At 41.7% G+C, this 20,252-nt stretch overlaps 1 protein-coding gene across 3 annotated transcripts in view; it reads right to left on the bottom strand.

Moving 5' to 3' along the window:
• The window catches only part of ltk (leukocyte receptor tyrosine kinase), a 57,821-nt gene that overhangs the window by 23,418 nt on the left and 14,151 nt on the right, over positions 1-20,252 (bottom strand). For all 3 annotated transcript variants that reach the window (XM_034222246.1, XM_034222248.1, XM_034222247.1), the window contains exons 2-7: positions 10,953-11,051; positions 9,623-9,772; positions 9,148-9,376; positions 3,514-3,653; positions 2,521-2,658; positions 526-675 (exon numbers count right to left, since the gene is read on the bottom strand). In XM_034222246.1, the coding sequence (XP_034078137.1) occupies positions 526-675; positions 2,521-2,658; positions 3,514-3,653; positions 9,148-9,376; positions 9,623-9,772; positions 10,953-11,051 (906 nt within the window). The remainder of the gene's footprint in view (positions 1-525; positions 676-2,520; positions 2,659-3,513; positions 3,654-9,147; positions 9,377-9,622; positions 9,773-10,952; positions 11,052-20,252) is intronic.

Consider the following 20,252-nt stretch of genomic DNA (forward strand, 5'->3'; position numbering starts at 1 on the left):
GTAGAGAAATAGTTTTAAACGTTTTTTGTATACTTTAAAAGCCATACATTCCCAACAGACACAGCTGCATATAAAAAAAAATTAAAACTGAAAGCAGCTGTAACATTAGACTGAATATAAAGCTATTATGGGCTCTTTAAACATTCATTTGTTCTGCAATCAATTCTTCATGGACATGCAATGTAAATCCATGTGGCATTAATATAACAAGGCTTTCACAAACAAGGCATTATTACCTTGGTCTGGAAAGAACAATATAACTATCTTTCCACACCACAGTGAATAATCAGAAAAGGACCAGATACACACACACACACACACACACACACACACACACACACACACACAGCACACACAACACACACACACACACACACACACACACACACACACACACACAACACACACACACACACACACACACACACACACACACACACACACACACCACACCCACACCACCACACACACACACACCACCACACACACACACACACACACACCACACACACACACACAACCAACCTGGTGTGCTCTGCAGAGCGACGCCCTGCAGGTCTCTTTCCTCCAGAAGATCGTCTCCTTCCACCCTTCTCCAGGCCGAGTGCTGTTTGGAAATGGACCAACCACATGCATCCGGTTCAAAAGAACAGTGAGAGCCAAACGGAAGAGCACCTGTGGAGGAGCAAATTGTTATCAAGTTTCTCCAAAAGTCCCGCTTTTCCCCTTTAATACTGTTTTGCCAAAAGCAGGAATTTAATTTTGGAGGAATCAGCGGTGGATTGATGCTCAGAAAGCTGTGGCCTAAAGGAGAGGGTGGACATTTGACCAACTTCAAATTGCCTTCCAACAACTGCAACATGGTCTCAGTCACATGTTGAATCATATAGGCTGTAAAGTTGGTTTCTAATACATCCAAGAGTCAACTTCACTACTAAGGCAATACTTTAGAGCCACTCCGAATACCTGCTGCAAACAATGTAGCTGAAACCTCCATATCTCTTTTTAACCTTAGAAAAATAGTTCAACATTTTGTGAAATATGCAAATTTGATTTGACTTTTTACTAATACAATTTAAATATATATTACTTATACATATTTTACACATACACTTATTTGACTTTCCAAGAACAAGATGGGTACATTTTGAAACCTATCTCATGTCTATTGATTGTGTAGATATTCTATACTCACTCTCGTAAAAAAAGCAAATGAGCACATTTTCCAAAATCAACTATTTCTAAAAACCTTATGCAAATGTACAATAAAGAGGACAGATGTTAGTTGCCACAAAACAATTGAAAAACACAGCCCTGACTCTCGTAATGGAAAACAAACAAAGTGAATCATCAAAGCCAGTCAGGCTCACTTTTAACATTAAAAGCCTTTATGGTGTTTTCATATGAAGCTGTAAATGCATGTCGTAATTTATGAAGAGACTATCACCCTAATTGTGGTTGTAGAAAAGTAATTTATGGGGCTATAAGAGTTATTTTAGATCATCCATGTAATGGACTAGATGGGGCCTTGTGCTGCAAGCCGAGTTTATCGACCACCGTGAACATTTTGTTTTAGGCTAAAAGCTAAAAAAAATTGACTAAACCAGAATATTTTTGCTAGATGGAAATGATTACGTCTATCTTTTTTCAATAAATGTTGACTTTTAGACCGAGTCAACTAGAGAGACGAGGACTCGCTGTGTGAGTTCGTGTTTGAAAGAGAAAGAGCACATGGACTCTTGCACGCAATATTTCTGTGGGTTATTAATCACAGTCATTTATATGTCAATGTTATGATGCCTTTGAAATGAATGATTACTGTTTTAAAATACAAAGGAAATGAAAGGTACAATTGTTATTAGTGACCTAAATCTCAAGACTTCTGAATACTAATGAATTCACTACAGGTGTTTATTATCAAAAGATGGTATGTTTATACATTATAAAAGGGATGATTTCTGAAAAGCATATCAAATTCCTGAGAATACGATAAAATCATTTATGAAAAAAGGAAAACTAGCCGAGAATCTGAGGACAGCCGCATTGGGGCTTCACACTTTAGACGTCTACATAAAAGTAACTCACTGTACTTTAAATATTTTGTGGCATGAAATAATCTGGTACCTCCAGTCAAAGGATTATAACATCTAAATGGATTTAAACTGAATGTAATACAACTAATGCAAATGGCCTGCTATTAGCCCCATGTTCTGCTTTAGGACTCCTCAACTTTTCGGGCCCTAACTCTCCACCCACGGCTACACAAACTGACGGCCGCACACAGACACATCTTTCACTTTTATTGTTGTCTTCACACTCCCACTCTCAGAAACGGTTGAACGTGTAGATCAAAGCAAACAGTTAAAATGATTAATCCTCATTCACGGGAAAAACTCTAAAGCTGACTGCACAAGTGCTTTTCCAAGTGTTACTAATAGAAATTGAATTGCCGCTATTTCCCTCAAAAACGGAGTTAAATTGAGCAACTAATGATTTTATTCATCAGAAACTAAACCTCACCACAGATGAAGCCCTCGTCCTCTCCTAGAGGACAGTCGGTGTGGAAGTTGCAGACTTGGCTCAGGTCGATGCAGTCTCCTGAGTTTACACAGTGGAAAGATTCCCAACAATTTGCATCCAGCCCGAGTCCCTGGTGTTCTGCAACCACAGAAATCACACAAAAAAAATGATACATTACTTCACGTCCGATACACCATGGAGAAGTCTTTTACATTTGAAGATAGGAATGTGTTCAGTAAAGTAAAGAAAATATGATTTTCTTTACTATTTTAAGATAACAAGATCAACACCACAGTAAACATCTGTTTTTTCAATGAGCTACAACCAGCAGCTAGTTAGCTTAGCACAAAGACTGGGATCAAGAGGAACAGCTAGCCTGGCTCTGTCCAAAATATGATTAATACCACCCCTCAAGCTCACTAAATGACCCTTAAGATATCATTTGTTAATCATTAAAAAGAGCAAAAGAGCTGTTTTAACAGGGTGTTACGTGCTAAACTATTCTTGGCTTGTGGACAGAAACTTTCTGAAGTCTTCACTGTTTTGCCTTGCCAAAAAAAATGGTGTGTTGCGTCTAATGCTCCGCCAGAAACCAAAGCTTATTTCTATACCTGCCTAATTTATTTGCAGCGCATAGAGTATACAATAGCTTAAAGCATAAATAATTGCTATTGAACATATGCTTTTCATGTGTTACTGACATAATAAGAAAAAAAATGAATTGTATGTGTTGTGTTTCACTTTATATTTTAAATTAAATAAGGCATTCAAAATCTTACATATTGATATGTTAATGATAAACTCATCTGCAAAGAGAAAATGTTTTCAGTGTTTCTGTTTTGAACTGAAAGGGGGAAATATGTTTTCAATCATCTGGAACATGAACAGATTTTAAGGTAAAAAATAAAATTACAAAAAATAAATGAAAAGAAAAGGTACAGTGTTTGGTTTGAATAGAAATCGTTAAAACGTTTAAATAAGGTGATAACTCACCTGAGTCACAGTCTATGAGCTCCAGAGAGTCCAGAGCCACAGTCCCTCCATCTTCCCCCAAACAGGAAGTATAGAGAAGGATCATCTGAAAGGGCTCGTTCACCTGACCAATCATAGCATCCAGAACCTCCCACTCAGCCCTGCATCAGCCAATCACAGTGACATGTCTTTTAAAGTAGGAATTTACAACTTCCTTTTTTAATTTATTAGCTTTTATGAATATATCCATCCATCCATCCATCCATCTTCTCCCGCTTATCCGTGGTCGGGTCGCGGGGGTAGCAGTTCCAGCAGAGAGCCCCAAACTTTCTTTTCTCTGGCGACATCAACCAGCTCTGACTGGGGGATCCCAAGGCGCTCCCAGGCCAGCGAAGAGATATAATCCCTCCACCTGGTCCTAGGTCTACCCCTTGGTCTCTTCCCAGCTGGACGTGCCTGGAACACCTCCCTAGGGAGGCGCCCAGGTGGCATCCTAACTAGGTGCCCGAACCACCTCAACTGGCTCCTTTCGACGCGAAGGAGGAGCGGCTCAACTCCGAGCGGCTCAACTCCGAGTCCCTCCCTGATGACCGAACTTCTCACCTTATCCCTAAGGGAGACACCAGCCACCCTGCGGAGAAAACCCATCTCGGCCGCTTGTATCCGCGATCTCGTTCTTTCGGTCATGACCCATCCTTCATGTCCATAGGTGAGGGTAGGAACAGAAAATGGCCCGGTAGACAGAGAGCTTTGCCTTCTGGCTCAGCTCCCTTTTCGTCACAACGGTGCGGTAAAGCGACTGCAGTACCGCATGTATATTACAAACAGGATTGGTGACAAAGCGCAGCCCTGGCGGAGGCCAACCCTCACCGGAAATGGGTCCGACTTACTGCCGAGGACCCGGACACAGCTCTCGCTTTGGGAGTACAGAGATTGGATGGCCCTGAGTAGAGACCCCCTCACCCCATACTCCTGCAGCACCTCCCACAGTAACTCCCTGGGAACTCGGTCATACGCCTTCTCCAAGTCTACAAAACACATGTAGACCGGATAAGCGTACTCCCAGGCCCCCTCCAGGATCCTTGCGAGAGTAAAAAGCTGATCCGTCGTTCCACGACCAGGACGGAATCCGCATTGTTCCTCCTCAATCTGAGGTTCGACAATCGGCCTGACCCTCCTTTCGAGTACCTTAGAGTAAACTTTCCCGGGGAGGCTGAGTAGTGTGATGCCTCTGTAATTGGCACACACCCTCTGATCCCCCTTTTTAAAAAGGGGAACCACCACCCCGGTCTGCCACTCCTTCGGTACTGTTTCCGACTTCCACGCAACGTTGATGAGACGTGTCAACCATGACAGTCCCTCAACACCCAGAGCCTTCAGCATTTCCGGGCGGATCTCATCCACCCCCGGGGCTTTGCCACTGTGGAGTTGTTTGACGACCTCAGTGACCTCCCCCCGGGAGATTGGTGTTGATCCCCCGTCATACTCCAGCTCTGCCTCTAACATAGAGGGTGGAGTTGTCGGGTTCAGGAGTTCCTCAAAGTGTTCCTTCCAACGCCCTAACACTCCATCAGTTGAGGTCAACAACGTCCCATCCTTACTGTACACAGCTTGGATGGTTCCCTGCTTCCCCCTCCTGAGGTGTCGGACAGTTTTCCAGAACAACTTTGGTGCCGCCCGAAAGTCCTTCTCCATGTCTTCTCCGAACTTCTCCCACACCCGCTGCTTTGCCTCGGCCACGGATGAGGCTGCTGCCCTTCGGGCCTGTCGGTACCTTGCAACTGCCTCGGGAGTCCCCCGGGATAACAAATCCCTGAAGGCCTCCTTCTTCAGTCGGACGGCTTCCCTGACCACCGGTGTCCACCAGGAGGTTTGAGGGTTACCGCCCCTTGAGGCACCTAGGACCTTGAGATCACAGCTCCCCGCCGCGGCTTCGGCAATAGAGGCTTTGAACACCGACCACTCTGGTTTAATGTCCCCAACCTCCACAGGAATGCCCGAAAAGCTCCGCCGGAGGTGTGAGTTGAAGGCCTCCTGAACTTGGGCCTCCTCCAGACGTTCCCAGTTCACCCGAACTACACGTTTGGGCTTACCAGGTCTATCCAGAGGCTTCCCCCGCCACTCGACCCAACTCACCACCAGATGGTGATCAGTTGACAACTCCGCCCCTCTCTTTACCCGAGTGTCCAAAACATACGGCCTCAGGTCCGATGATACGATAACGAAATCGATCATGGACCTTCTGCCTAGGGTGCTCTGGTACCATGTACACTTATGAGCATCCTTATGTTCGAACATGGTGTTTGTTATGGCCAATCCATGACTAGCACAGAAGTCCAGTAACAAACCACCACTCCGGTTCAGATCAGGGGGGCCGTTCCTCCCAATCACGCCCCTCCAAGTGTCTCCATCATTGCCCACATGTGCGTTGAAGTCTCCCAGCAAGATTAAAGAGTCCCCTTCAGGAGCCCCATACAGGACTCTTTCCAGGGTCTCCAAGAAGGCCGTATACTCTGAACTGCTGTTGGGTGCATAAGCACACACAACAGTCAGAGTTTTCCCCCCCCATAACCCGCAGGCGTAGGGAGGCGACCCTCTTGTCCACTGGGGTAAACTCCAACAACGAAGCACCTAACCGGGGACTTGTGAGTATCCCCACACCCGCCCGGCGCCTCACACCTTGAGCAACTCCGGAGAAGAATAGAGTCCAACCTAGGGGTGGGCGATATGACGATATATATCGTCGTGACGATATTAGGTCTCCACGATATGCTTTTTCAGAGATATCGTATCTATCGTGATAAAAAAAAATAAAAAAAATTGAAAAAAAAGAAACTATAAAAAAAAGAAACTGATGTGAAAGACATGCTCTAAAGCTGTCTAGTCAGGATTCAGACAGTATTGCACTTCATTTATTGTCTTGGTTGATTCTGTTGGCTTATATTTTATTTTATTTGCGTGCATATGAAACGCTAACCATTCCCATTGAGATCATTAAAACTGTCATTTGAACGGCGATCAAGCCTGAAGCCACAGAGACGGACACGATCCCCTGCTAGTGCTACCTCAGAAAGTTCATTTTTATACTGAGAAACTGTGCCTTGAAGCCATATCAAAATGTTGAATTGTTCATTCAGGGATTCATTTCAGAAATAAAACCAGCTTGAAATGCTATTTTGGTCTGTTACTCCTTTTTGTTTTAGTTTCTGTTACCTTGTAGGTGCTTGTACTGTTAAGTAACCATAATAACCGACATGAAAAAATATCGTGATATATATCGTCTATCGTGATACTGCTTGAAAAATATCGTGATAATATATTTTTCAATATCGCCCACCCCTAGTCCAACCCCTATCCAGAAGTAAGGTTCCAGAGCCGACGCTGTGCGTAGAGGTGAGCCCAACCAGATCCAACTGGTAATGCTCCACCTCCCGCACAAGCTCCGGCTCCTTCCCCCCCAGGGAGGTGACGTTCCACGTCCCCAAAGCCAGCTTCTGTCGCCCGGGTCTGGTCCGTCGAGACCCTCCGCTTTCACTGCCACCCTTCTGGCAGCGCACCCGACCCCATCGCTGTTTCCCGTAGGTGGTGGGCCCGCGGGACGGAGAAGCGGAGGTGTTGCCCACGTTGCCTTTTCGGGCTGGGCCCGGCCGGGCTCCGTGGCAAGCCCGGCCACCAGACGCTCGCCGACGAGTCCTCCTTCTGGGTCTGGCTCCAGAAGGGGACCCCGGGCTTCCTCCGGGCCGGGTATCCTCACTTCTTGTATCGTCTTTCATGAGGTCTTTTGAACCAATCTTAGTCTGGCCCCTTGCCTGAGACCAATTTGCCATGGGAGACCCTACCAGGAACACAAGGTTTCAGACAACACAGCCCCCAGGTTCATCAGGGCACACAAACCTCTCTACCACGGTAAGGTGCTGGTTCTTCAGAGAGGTTTATGAATATATATAAAAGATAAATAAAAATGTTATCAGCATAAGGCCCACAACTGTATTTTTTTATTTTGCAGTAGGCCTACCTCTTAGTGACTTTACTGTCACCTGTTGTTGATCCCTGAGCTGACGTGGTTAGTAGTTAATGTCATTAGAAAACGTAGTAAGAAAAGCTTAACGCTGGTCAGTTGCGGTTATCTAACCTGATGTTGTTGATCACAATATTTATGTTATTTACTGATCTTCTTGGTGAAGCAGGCATCTGCAGAAATATCCAATATAGAGAATGTTGACCATGTTTATAAAATATCTTTAAAGAGTCCATTTAACCTCAGCTTCTAGCAGTCTGGACATAGAAAAGCCATGGTGAACATTGGCTGTTTGTTAACACCAATTCTAAATGCAAACAGGGTTACCTTTCACATGTCAATGCAACAAAAACCACATCGTTGAAGCGATTCCGATTTTTCACAAGGTGACTAACCTAACAAACATGTTGAATATTTATTCCTCATAAAACAAAGGCTTTTTTTTTTTAAATCTGCATTGTACATTATAAAAGTCGTATTTATATCACCATCTTAAGTGATTTTATTGGCACATGTTTACCCAACACTGCAACCATTTTCCATTAAGCAGTCAGCTGAAATGTCAATAAACCACAATAAACAAACAATATAGCTCAGTGAAACATGCAGCTGCTACTACTTAAAAAGCTCCAAAGGGTACCTGTTCATATTATGGTACATCTGTCACCTCCTTGTATTCATTTTTTTTCCACCTGAGATGCCATAAATTGTGCAATGCTGCATATAATCCACCTCTCAGAGTTCAGTTCTTCACCATGTGACAGCTTTAAACATACTGTGCTTTTACTTGATGTTTCACTGTCGGGAACATACATTAAAATGAAGGTAATGTGTGCAATCTCTGGGCCATTTTCAGGGCTTTTAAGCTTCTGGTTTACAGGAAAAAAGTCCAATTAGGGCATTTGATTCTTTCTGAAAGCAGTACAGGTGCAATGTAACAACTAACAGCACTACAGTAAAAGATGCGTCATCAGTGGGGAATTGTGTATTATATGGAGAGTGCATCTAGAAGTCTCCATCCAGCATGCGATGAATAGTGGGCTGCATAACTGAAACCACTCATAATGAAATTGCTCAGTCCATTATTTTACTGCACGGACACTAACAAAGCCAATGTACAAACTTATTGCATATGCCCATCCATCCCTCTTCTGTCCAAACCAATTATATATACATGTGTTTCCAGGGACTGCATCTAGACCATAGATCTAGACACAGGAATGCTTTTAGTTTCTCTAAAGAAGGCTGCAGTCAGCATTAGATCAAGAGGAGATACATGTCCCCATTTCCCGAACAGTATACAGGGGACTGCTGTGCCCACATGGACACAATTCTAAAGTTTGTCCCACATGGCAGCTGAGATACACTTTCTTTATTTTTCTTTAGAACCACAGAAGTAAAAGGTATTACTTTCTGTGCCCTTGTGCGCTCTGAAAGCGTATGTCAACTTTCATTGCAGTGAGCTCTTAGTTATTTCATAGGCTGGCCCTCAGCTTGACAAGCACTTCAATCAGGTAAGATGCAGGGTTTTGCTTTTTGGACACTAGTTAAATGGCCGTGTTGTGCTGCATAATAAATAAACATCAATACTGCACACAAACAGCATTGCAGAGCTGGATCTGGGTGTGTTCACTGACCTGCGTTCATCCCGCCTCCTGTGGTTGATAAGCACAGAGTGAACATCTGATTCCGAGTGGACCGGTTTGATCCGGAGCGTGAGGTTCCCTGCTGCTGGACCGGACTCATACAGCGCAACCTGCAAGATGCAGTGCCTGTCGTTTCCTGGCAACACTGGGCTGGTTAGGGTGAACTCGCATCTCCCAGAGGCCTCGGTGTTAGGGGAGGAGCTTAGGAGCAGGAAGTGCCCTATAGTGATTAAATAAAGTTGGAAATGAATGCATGACAGCTTTGTGGCAGCTATATTTCTTTCAGAAGTATAAATCATTTGACGAATAACATTAGAACAAATCTCAAACAAATGTCACAGGAGGAACACTGACTCAAAAGAGCTTTGAGTTCAAAGATCCATCACTGGGACATATTTTGAAGAATAAAGGCATGTGCAGTCTCTCAAAGCATTGATTTATTTGCTTTCAAAGTCTCTTCTCTTACCGTCAGAGTTTCCCACTGAGTGGTCGGTCACAGGCATCAGCCCCGTCTGAGAGCTTTCTGGTTGCTGCGGCGACACCACTGACCAGTCGCTCCGGTCGCTGTGATTTGATAATGTCCAGTGGCACAGTGACTCGAAATCACAGGAGTTGACTGAAAGAACGACAAGAGTGAAGCTTTTTTGTGTAAATATTCAAAGATGTGGGGGATTCACTTAACATAAATGCCTCATATTAAAATAAATAAAAGTAGATTATATATTTTCTATCCAAAGTTCTATAAATGATCTTTTTGAAGGGTGAAATAAGGCAGACATGTGGCAAAATAATTATTGTATACTAAAAGTACAAAAATAGGGTTATTTAAAAGACAACAAATATAATGTCAAAACCAACCAAATAACTCAACTTTACAAGAACCAAACCGCAATTGTGATTCCTCCCGAAACAAGGCAATGCCAGAGTCAATATAAGCAAATATGATGATTTTAGTTTGTTTAATGTACAACATCTTTTAAAAGTAACTTCACAATCGACAAATCCATCTTAGTTTCCTATTTAAATAACCAAAGGTGTACATTTTGTACTTTTTGGATCCAGAGCTGCATCAATAAACACGTGATTCTTAAACCAGGTGATTTTTATTTGGAGTAGTCCCTGTAGTTCATTAAAATCAGAAATATTTACCAATGTTAGAATATGGTGTTCTGGAGTCACACATGGATCATGACCTCCACCACAGACTAATCACTTCCTTGGCTCATGGCCTACATTTCCTCTAAATTAAATTGAATTCCCGAATTTCCTAAACAGCCAGACAGAAACAGAAAGCACTCTTTGTACATTTTGAGTAATTGTGCATCCGTCTGTGTTGTTTTTTTTGTTTTTTCAACGGGACAAAACAGACGAGGCATTCGAGATATCATGTAATGGTTAGAGAGGAAACTGACACTACATCCACAGAAAGGAATCCCTCTGGGGATAAAGGACGGAAATACGAGGCACATTATTGAATTATCTAATCGAAATCAACATTCATTAATAAACTTGGCTGCCTTTAATGATGTTCCTTTGTTTGTTTGTTTTCATCGAACAGAGCACCTGAACTTCGTAATGAGATGTTTTCTAAACCACAACTTTTTCTTTTGGTAGATTGAGGTCAATACATTCCTGACCTTTAAAGAGATTTAAAGTTTTAAGAGTCAGTACATTTCTCTTTGCCTTCCAGTCGAGCGCCCATTCACTTAGATCAATGACTTCTTACATTGATGCGTAATCATTGCAATGTGTAATGTTTCTGTGTGTTGGCACATCAGCAAGCACAAAACTCTTACTTTGGCTGTCATCTTCTGAGTCATGATGAAGAGCAAACAGCTGATCTGAGATGCTCTCCTCCAGAGATCTGTCCAAGAGAGCGTGGCAGGAACTGCTGACTAAAGAGAGACAGACAGACACAGAGAGTGGTTAGAGGTCTTGTTTATGAGGGTAAGTCAAACATACAAACAGTTTAAAGCTGCTAAACAATGCATTTCACTCATTACTGTGCAATCGTTTTGATAATCCTTGAGGAAACAAAGAGGTGCCTGGGTGGAGGTCAGTGGACAGTGACACTGTTAAAATTAGTATCTGAAGAACGGTCGCTGTCCAAACTAAAACCAGGAGAGGAAGTGAACATCAACACATCCTGCAGTTTGAGTTGTCTGTCTGTCTACAAACACAACCAGTTTGTTTTCAGACAGATTAAGAGACTGAAGGTAACACACGCTACAGGCCACCGCTCCAACACATTGTGCTTGATAGGCTAAGAGTGGAATATCTCTAAGCGGTTGACCAATCACAACAGAGCAGGCCAGCTGAAGCACAGGCACTAAAAAACAGGCAGGATGAGAAAAATAATGCACTTTTTGAACATTAAGGCATTTAAACATGTCACGGTAGAGGCACAAAATACAAATATGAACCTGAAAATGAGCAAAATAGTGCCCCTTAAATAAAGCAAAGTGAGGTTCTGCACCCTTTCACATACAATGCTAGTGAGGTGCATCAAATGAAGTAAATTGCAGAAAATGCAAACATGTATTCACAGTATAGGGTTGCAAAGGGGCGGAAACTTTCCGGTAAATTTCCGGAAAGTTTCCATGGGCAGTTAAGCTGGGGAATTTTGGAAATATTCGATGCAAAATTAAACAAACAACATGACATTTTAACAGATTAAAAAAAAAGAAAGAAGTAGAACAGAACAAGTTTGAATTATTTTATTGAACAATTATTTGTTTCATTGAAGAACGAAAACAGGAGTGTTGAGTTAAATATTACTCATCCCCCCCAACCCCACTCATTAAAAAATGAACAAAAATGCACCCCCCATCCAAAAATCCCCACAAAGTCCCATTCAAAATGTTAAATGAAAAGAGCCCTTCTCCCTCCAAAAAGTCCCATTAAACATGCAAATCTTCCTTCAAGCAATCCTCTGCATTTTTACTAAACCCTTTCAGTCAATAGGCGCGTTCACACCGCAGTACTTTTCCCACTTTAGTTCCGATATAGTTCCGAAATGTTGCGTTCACACCAAAAAGAGCCGGAACTAAAATTAGTTCATGAGAACCTTTTCACCCCCTTTTCCGTCCCTGCTAGATATGGAGTCAGATTTGGGTCAATATTCTAGCGCAAAACAAGCTACTCACGAGCGGAAAATGTGCTTTTACACGCGCATAAAATGACTGAGAGAGACAGCCCTCTTGCTCCCTCGCGGGAGTGTCAGCCTCACTCGCTCGCGGAGTCTGTCTACGCGCGCGTGAAAAGTTTCTGATGCTTTGGGGCGGAGCCACTGGACTTTGATTGACAGCTGCCAGGAACCCCGGAGTTGCCAGGTTTGATAAATGCCTGAACTACCAAGAGCCGAGGAGTGACAGCTGCAAGATCAGTTGGACGAGATATTGAATGGTAAAGTTGTTTTATATAAAATTAATTAATATATATATATATATATATATATATATATATTAGCTGTACACTTTATGAATATAATAGTTTTTTATGGACACATTTACCATTCAATCTCGCATGGATATTCAAGTGTACTTGAATGGCATCTGTTTGTTTTAGTCAAGATTATGCTAAAATATACTTTCCCCAACTATATTTAAGTTCCCTATGAAGAGCCAACCTTCAATTTAGAAAATTCCCAGTTTATTCCCATAAACTCCCGTTAATTCCCGTTTATTTCCATGGAACGTTCCCATCTTTGAACATTCCCGGAATTTTGCAACCCTAATTCACAGTATGCCTCGAATATATATAACTGGATATTTTCAACAAACAGAGTCCTTTATGAAAAACATTTTCATTATGCAAGCTACTCAACTCGATTAAATTCCTTCGATATGCATGCCCTCTCAGTCCATTAGCTGTATGAGGCAACATGAAAGCAATTGACTTCTTCTGGACTGAATGCATTCCTCATAAAAGCCGTTATATGTTACTTTGTGGCTTATTACACACAAATGACCTGACCAGATTGGTAAAAAAAACACATTATGATGCTCCTGAACACATCTTGAGAGATGTTACCAGGGGTCATCGGGTGTTTCAATTTTTAATATCATGCACCCTCGCCTTGGTGACCCAGCCATGGTTGATCACACCATGACTTGTTTTCATGTGGCCTTAGCTCCTCCCCCTGGACCTCCTCTCCTGATCCAGAGCCATCTTGAGGGTCTCTCTGCTTCCTCAGTTGGCTCTCCTCTTTGCACCTGATGCCCTGTGCACTAAGGGCTTTGAAGAGTGATTGGCCTGCAAAGCCTCCTCGCTGCCAACCTCGATGGGCTTTTAAAAAAACACATGAATCAACATTTCTGTAAATGTATCAGAGTTAGCCAAGAGGCTATTTTTCATCTGTACTGTTCTTCCTCTTGGCCTTCCAGCCATGCCTGCAACAGTCGATGACCAGCTTCCTCTCATAGGAATTTTCTATGAGTTTCCTATGTGATTTGTTATCATTTTAAATCCCAAAGACCATTATTTAGGTTTTCAGGGAAGAAAATCCTTAAAAGTTTGCCGTTGATGTGTAGAATCAGACATTTTTCAAAAACCCTTTCTTTGCACTTCTACTCTTAAAATGTAATCCAAACAGTGTCATCCATCATTCGGATAATGAAGAAGAGAGGCGCTCTAAGTTGATATCAATCTTGACACATCCTGACCCATGTACAGGTTGGATTTGTTTATCATGTGCTAACAAGATTGAGCTTTATGAGCAGTACTTTACGGACTTGTGGTCAGACTGACATTCAGGCCCTCTTCATGCATCGATGAGCATTTGTGTTGAGTTGAGACAATAAACAGGATTTGATCTTCTCTCTCAGGCATGTGTGTACTTCTAAGTGGTCCATCGACACGTTGTACAAACTAGTTTTGTTAGAGGATAAACACACACACACACACCACACACACACCACACACACACACACACACACACACACACACACACACACACACACACACACACACAACACACACACACACACACACACACACACACACACACACACACACACACACACACACACACACACACAATTGTTCCAGGCTGTATGGAGCCTGAGAAAACTATCTGCAGAAGCTGCTGAAGGCTTTACAAACAACTGTCAGCACCTCTGGATATCTGATTTGCAGTTAACAATGTGCAATTATAATATTATTCTGAAAGACACAAATATTCAACAATAAACTAGAAGAAGCAGTTAAAGAGTGAGAATGTGAATTTATATCTATCATTGGTTAACAGTTATTTATCAGAGGAAGTATATCAAAGGTTAGTGCATATATGATTTAGCAATTTCAACGCCTTTGATGGATTACTATAGCTCTATAAAGTACAACATTCATTAAATCATATTATATCATATGCAAGAATGTTTAAATGGATGTACTGTATAAGGATATAAATGTGAATACATTCAGGGAATAGTGTCAACAGGCTTATCTAATTATTTATTTTTCAAAAATACAGTTTGGCATAAACCAAACTTAAACCGTTTTGTGGTCGATTGGGAATTTTCCCTCAGCCCAGTGCATGCTGAAGGCTTTAGTCCCAAATATCTCTGAAATGACATACTGAGACAGGCGATGGCCGTACAGTGTGAAACACAACATTGATCCAGAAATAAAGACACTGCAGACTGACCAAACACTCACAACAAACGAGCCACAGACGGGGTGTTGTTCTGTGGGATGACGGAGAGCGAGGGCACTTTTCACGTGACACAAGACATTGGAAATACTAACTAGCATGACCAGTAGACACTGAGGGAAATATCATGTCCCAGTGGGTCATTGTATCTTAACCCATCAAATGGCCTCTGAACAGAGACATGACTGTTTTCTGGAGCCTGTAAGGCAAGGTCACGCAGGTCAAACAGGACAAATCGAGATATTAGCAGACAGTTTATAAAAAGCAGTTTATGATAATGATGATAAAGGGTTACTGGGGGTCATGTATTTGAAAAGCAGAGCTATTCATCTGTAATTACTGAATAAAAGCAGCTAAAGATAGATTTCTGAATATGGAAACCGGAAAATTGTAATAGTCTTTAAAGAGGGGGCTTAGCAAAAATAAAAAACATTAGAACTCTATTATTGACATAAAATAGCAAACCATTTTTTGGGAATGCCCCTAGAACTCAGAATTAAATGATTTTCCTCCCACTCATTTCCTATCCAACGTGTCAAGTTTGGATAAGGCACAAATGATGGCATTTTCTTTTCTGGATAAGAGGGAATAAGAGAGGAGTGAATGAAGTGCCTTATCGTCAGCGAGCAGAGAAGCTACTTTGATGACAATCCAGGATGCTGGCTGCTGTTTGCAGCTTTGAACAGAGAGAGACTTTGAATGCTGTCAGTTCTGATAAAAGTAAAGTCTGTTTTAGTTCAAAACTAAGTGGTTTCAAAGGCTAAATCAGGGTCTCGACTGTTTCCTGAGCTGGAAGCTGCTGCAGGGTTTGGGCTCTGTGGTGATTTCAGATCATGAGCACCTCAGAAAGGTAATCTCATCTGATGTGATCTGTGACAGAAAAGCAGGGGGATTTTGCCACTGAAAACCCTGACCCCAGTTATAGCATCTTATACGAATGATTCCTAAAATCTGGGAATGATTTAGCCACTTAAACTTCCAGTTCCTTCATCTCGCGGTCAATAGGTTTTGTGTTACATAAGTAAAATAATGTTACATGGTGTTGGATAAACAGTTAGCCATGCAGTCCAATAACATTACCAGACTCATGATGGACACGAAGGATCAAAATCAATGCGGCAGAACAAGAGATATCATCTTTTTCATTCCACATATTCTCCCTTGTCAAACCCTGATGACTAAATTACCCACAATGCATTTCGACCACTTGTATCTTAGATGGAGATTCAGGTTTTGTTATGCTATTAGCAACGAGGAGCAGCCCAAGTGAGATCTCTTTATCTCGTTATCTGAATAACTTATATGTTTTCACAAATGCAGTAATATTTGTACTCCGCAGAGCCTGCTTCATCACTGGCAACATTTAAACAGACTATGAAAGCTGCATGCCTCAAGCACCTGCATTTACAAAACTGAGACACAATGCCAGGAGGCATTTACATTTTTAACAACTGTGTAAGTGTAATAAAGAAGTCTAAAAGACAAAAAATCCATCTCCATGTTTATTTTAAGTGCTTATAAGCTGAGAGTCAACTTTCATCTCGTCCTTTCAGCTTAATAAAGTCCTGATCCCGTCAAATTCCACATTTTTTAATCAGGAAATCACATGACAGCTGAATTGGCTACAGAGAGAGCCATGATCTAAAACATCCATTGACAGCTTGGCTTCATCGAGTGTGAAGCCAGAGAGAGGCTTAAAAGATGAAACATTGACACAGGAACAAATACAGACGGCAATGAAGAACAAACAGAACATTACAAACAATGCTCCCAGGAGGAAGGTAACACTTCATTTATTCAACTCACATAATAAAATAACTCCTTGTTAACATAGTTGTTGAGTGTGCCGGAGACTTTTTAATTGCTAACAAGTGTGAATTTAGGAGCGCATTCAAGTTTCTCTCAGAACTCTCATTATGAGCAAAACCCGATCAAATAAAAGAAACCCGCAAATATTAGCTTTCCACTGATTCAATGATTGGGCTGACTTTTTGGCAGGGAGAGATCAAAGCGTCAGACATAAATGATGGCTCTTTATATTGTGTCTGTCACTAAGCCAAATTCTAAGCAGCAGTTTGCAAAGCTGTGTCAATGAAATGCCTGAAAACTAGCAGGTGAAGGTCCTCACTGGAAAGACGTGTTACAAGGGGAAAAGTGCAATGCTTTCTTGGGAGACAGATGGTGCAACAGTAACACTGAGGTGACGTAAATCTGACTGTTAAATTACAGCATTAGCCGGCGCTGCCATCCATCATTGCCATCTACCAGGGCTATTGAAGTCAGAAGCGTATGCACTTGTAAGGATGTTGCACTTTCATGTGCAGGGAATCATTCACAAACTGTTTTCCGTGGAGCTCATTGTCAAGAGGAACTGAGCAACGACATGTAAAGCGGATGACCTGCCATATTGGCACAATTCAGAGGACATGCATTAGGAAACAGAAAACTCACAACAATTTATACATGGCTATTGTTGATTGAGATGATCCTCCAGGGTGGAATACTTCCAGTTTCACAGTGTGTTTCACGTCTATTAAATTAGATATGTTTCACACTGCAGTGATTTTTAAAAGTGCTTTGTCGGGACAAGACCAGAGAGGTGGCAGAGTCCAGAGGAAAATGTTGCATAAGGAAAAGAGAACAGCCAAGTATTTTCATATTAAATCAATCAATCCTATGTTCCAAAACATAAGATAAATATGGTTTGATGATGGGACAGCTCTCCGGTTAAGGTTTGGCACAAAAACAAAGGAAAGCTCATGGTTTGCATTGAAGTGACTAATAAATCAAGATTAGCGGCCCTTCATTGTCATGGTTACAATGAAAACCACATGGTTAGAGTTACGGGGATGCAATGTGGTCTTGTGAATAATTAAACACAACAAATGAGTCTGCTAGACACAAATTAAAGAGCTTAACTCGATCTTTTACTGGAAAAACAATGTCCCAAATGTTTCCACCTCCTTTTTGCAGGAATGTTTTGTCTAGGTTCAGGAATAAGTCTTGCATTAGTTGTTTTTTAAAACAGCTGTGTTCAATTCATGTGAGTCCGGACCATCCTCCTGGGACCCAGCCCATTGAAAATGTCCACTGTAGTGGACATTTTGTTAACATGCATCTCCTTGTAGTCTTTTGAGCTACTCTATCAATCCCTGATGTGCTGTACAGAGGACATCCTGGTCTTTCCAGTGATATGTCATTGGTTAAAATTGCATGCTGGGAAGTTCCTCTTTCTTTTCATCCAAAATGGCTGGCATACGAAAAACAAAATTGTATAGAAGCAGGAGGAGAAGTCAAATATTGTTGAATAATTGTCATTTTTACCATGAAAATCATATATATTCTTGTTTATTAACATGTGAGGAATTATATAATTAGTTCTGAAAGCAATTAAATAATTCAAGTTTTCAAATAACAGCCCTTTTATAAATGTCCATTCTAGTGGACGTCAGGACTATCTTCATGGACTTTATGACTCAATATTGTTGCAGGAGACGGAACTGAAGCAGACATTTTCTGAACCAGATAGTTCAGGGAGATTCAGATTTTGAGCTCTCAGATGATGAGAGAGATGAGGCTTTCACACCTGGGATAGAAGAGGGTCAAGAAGAAGGGGGGGAAAGATGCAGGAGGCTCCATGAGCGCACAGATAGATACATAGAGACTGATAGGGACGAGCTGGAAAGACATGGCCCTCTGTGGGCCAAGAGTAGCACGTATGTCTTATTGTTGTTTTTATTTTAAGTGGAGCCACGAAAAATGAGAATTGCCTCAGGAATGCAAGCTTTGTTTCTATGAGCATGGTCAAATGGAGACCACATCCATCAAACTAGTCAAGATACAGCCCGTGCTGACTGGAGTCAATGAGGTACTTTCCCACTACCTTGACTACAAAGTCTTTGAAGATCTGGAAAGATTCACCAAAAAACAAGCTAGTTTTGTATTGACCAAATAAACAGCAATGTTCAGATCAATTACTTATTCATGTTTTAAATAAAGGTGAATGTATTATTGTATTAATATCACTCTATAACCATAATACGTAACATAGTCCATCTGTTAATTTTGGCTGTCTTTTCAAACTAATATGGTCCCGACTCCTGACGTCCTCTACAGTGGACATACTGTAACATTTTAAAATAAAATAAAATAAAAAAAGTCTAAATTGCAAGATGTTTTTTTAACCCTAAATAGGTAGGAAATCACAAAAAAAAGGAAATTGGAAGACACTTTTTTTCCTCGGGTCCCAGGAGGATATGTAACTAATGCAGTTCGATAGCTATTTTATTATTTAAAGAGCGTGGTTCTAGAGCCTTATGCGGGCACAATTAAGTTGTATTTAGCTAATTACAAGGTGTTTGTGTACAAATATTAGAGCCTTGAGTAGTAAAAGAAGATAAACACTAAACCAAATCTGGTTTTAGTCTTCTAACAGGATACAATTAATACAATGTACAGTGGGGCAAAAAAGTATTTAGTCAGCCACCAATTGTGCAAGTTCTCCCACTTAAAAAGATGAGAGAGGCCTGTAATTTTCATCCTAGGTATACCTCAACTATGAGAGACAAAATGAGAAAAGAAAAATCCAGAAAATCACATTGTCTGATTTTTAAAGAATTTATTTGCAAATTATGGTGGAAAATAAGTATTTGGTCAATAACAAAAGTTCATACTTTGTTATATACCCTTTGTTGGCAATGACAGAGGTCAAACGTTTTCTGTAAGTCTTCACAAGGTTTTCACACACTGTTGCTGGTATTTTGGCCCATTCCTCCATGCAGATCTCCTCTAGAGCAGTGATGTTTTGGGGCTGTCGCTGGGCAACACGGACTTTCAACTCCCTCCAAAGATTTTCTATGGGGTTGAGATCTGGAGACTGGCTAGGCCACTCCGGGACCTTGAAATGCTTCTTACGAAGCCACTCCTTTGTTGCCCGGGCGGTGTGTTTGGGATCATTGTCATGCTGAAAGACCGAGCCACGTTTCATCTTCAATGCCCTTGCTGATGGAAGGAGGTTGTCACTCAAAATCTCACGATACATGGCCCCATTCTTTCTTTCCTTTACACGGATCAGTCGTCCTGGTCCCTTTGCATAAAAACGGCCCCAAAGCATGATGTTTCCACCCCCATGTTTCATAGTAGGTACGGTGTTCTTTGGATGCAACTCGGCATTCTTTCTCCTCCAAACACGTCTAGTTGAGTTTCTACCAAAAAGTTCTATTTTGGTTTCATCTGACCATATGACATTCTCCCAATCCTCTTCTGGATCATCTAAATGCCCTCTAGCAAACTTCAGACGGACCTGGACATGTACTGGCTTAAGCAGGGGGACACGTCTGGCACTGCAGGATTTGAGTCCCTGGCGGCGTAGTGTGTTACTGATGGTAGCCTTTGTTACTTTGGTCGCAGTTGATTTCTTCACACCAAGCTGCTTACCTATTGC

The sequence above is a fragment of the Gymnodraco acuticeps genome, unplaced genomic scaffold, assembly GCF_902827175.1.
Source record: "Gymnodraco acuticeps unplaced genomic scaffold, fGymAcu1.1, whole genome shotgun sequence".
Taxonomy (NCBI): Eukaryota; Metazoa; Chordata; class Actinopteri; order Perciformes; family Bathydraconidae; genus Gymnodraco; species Gymnodraco acuticeps.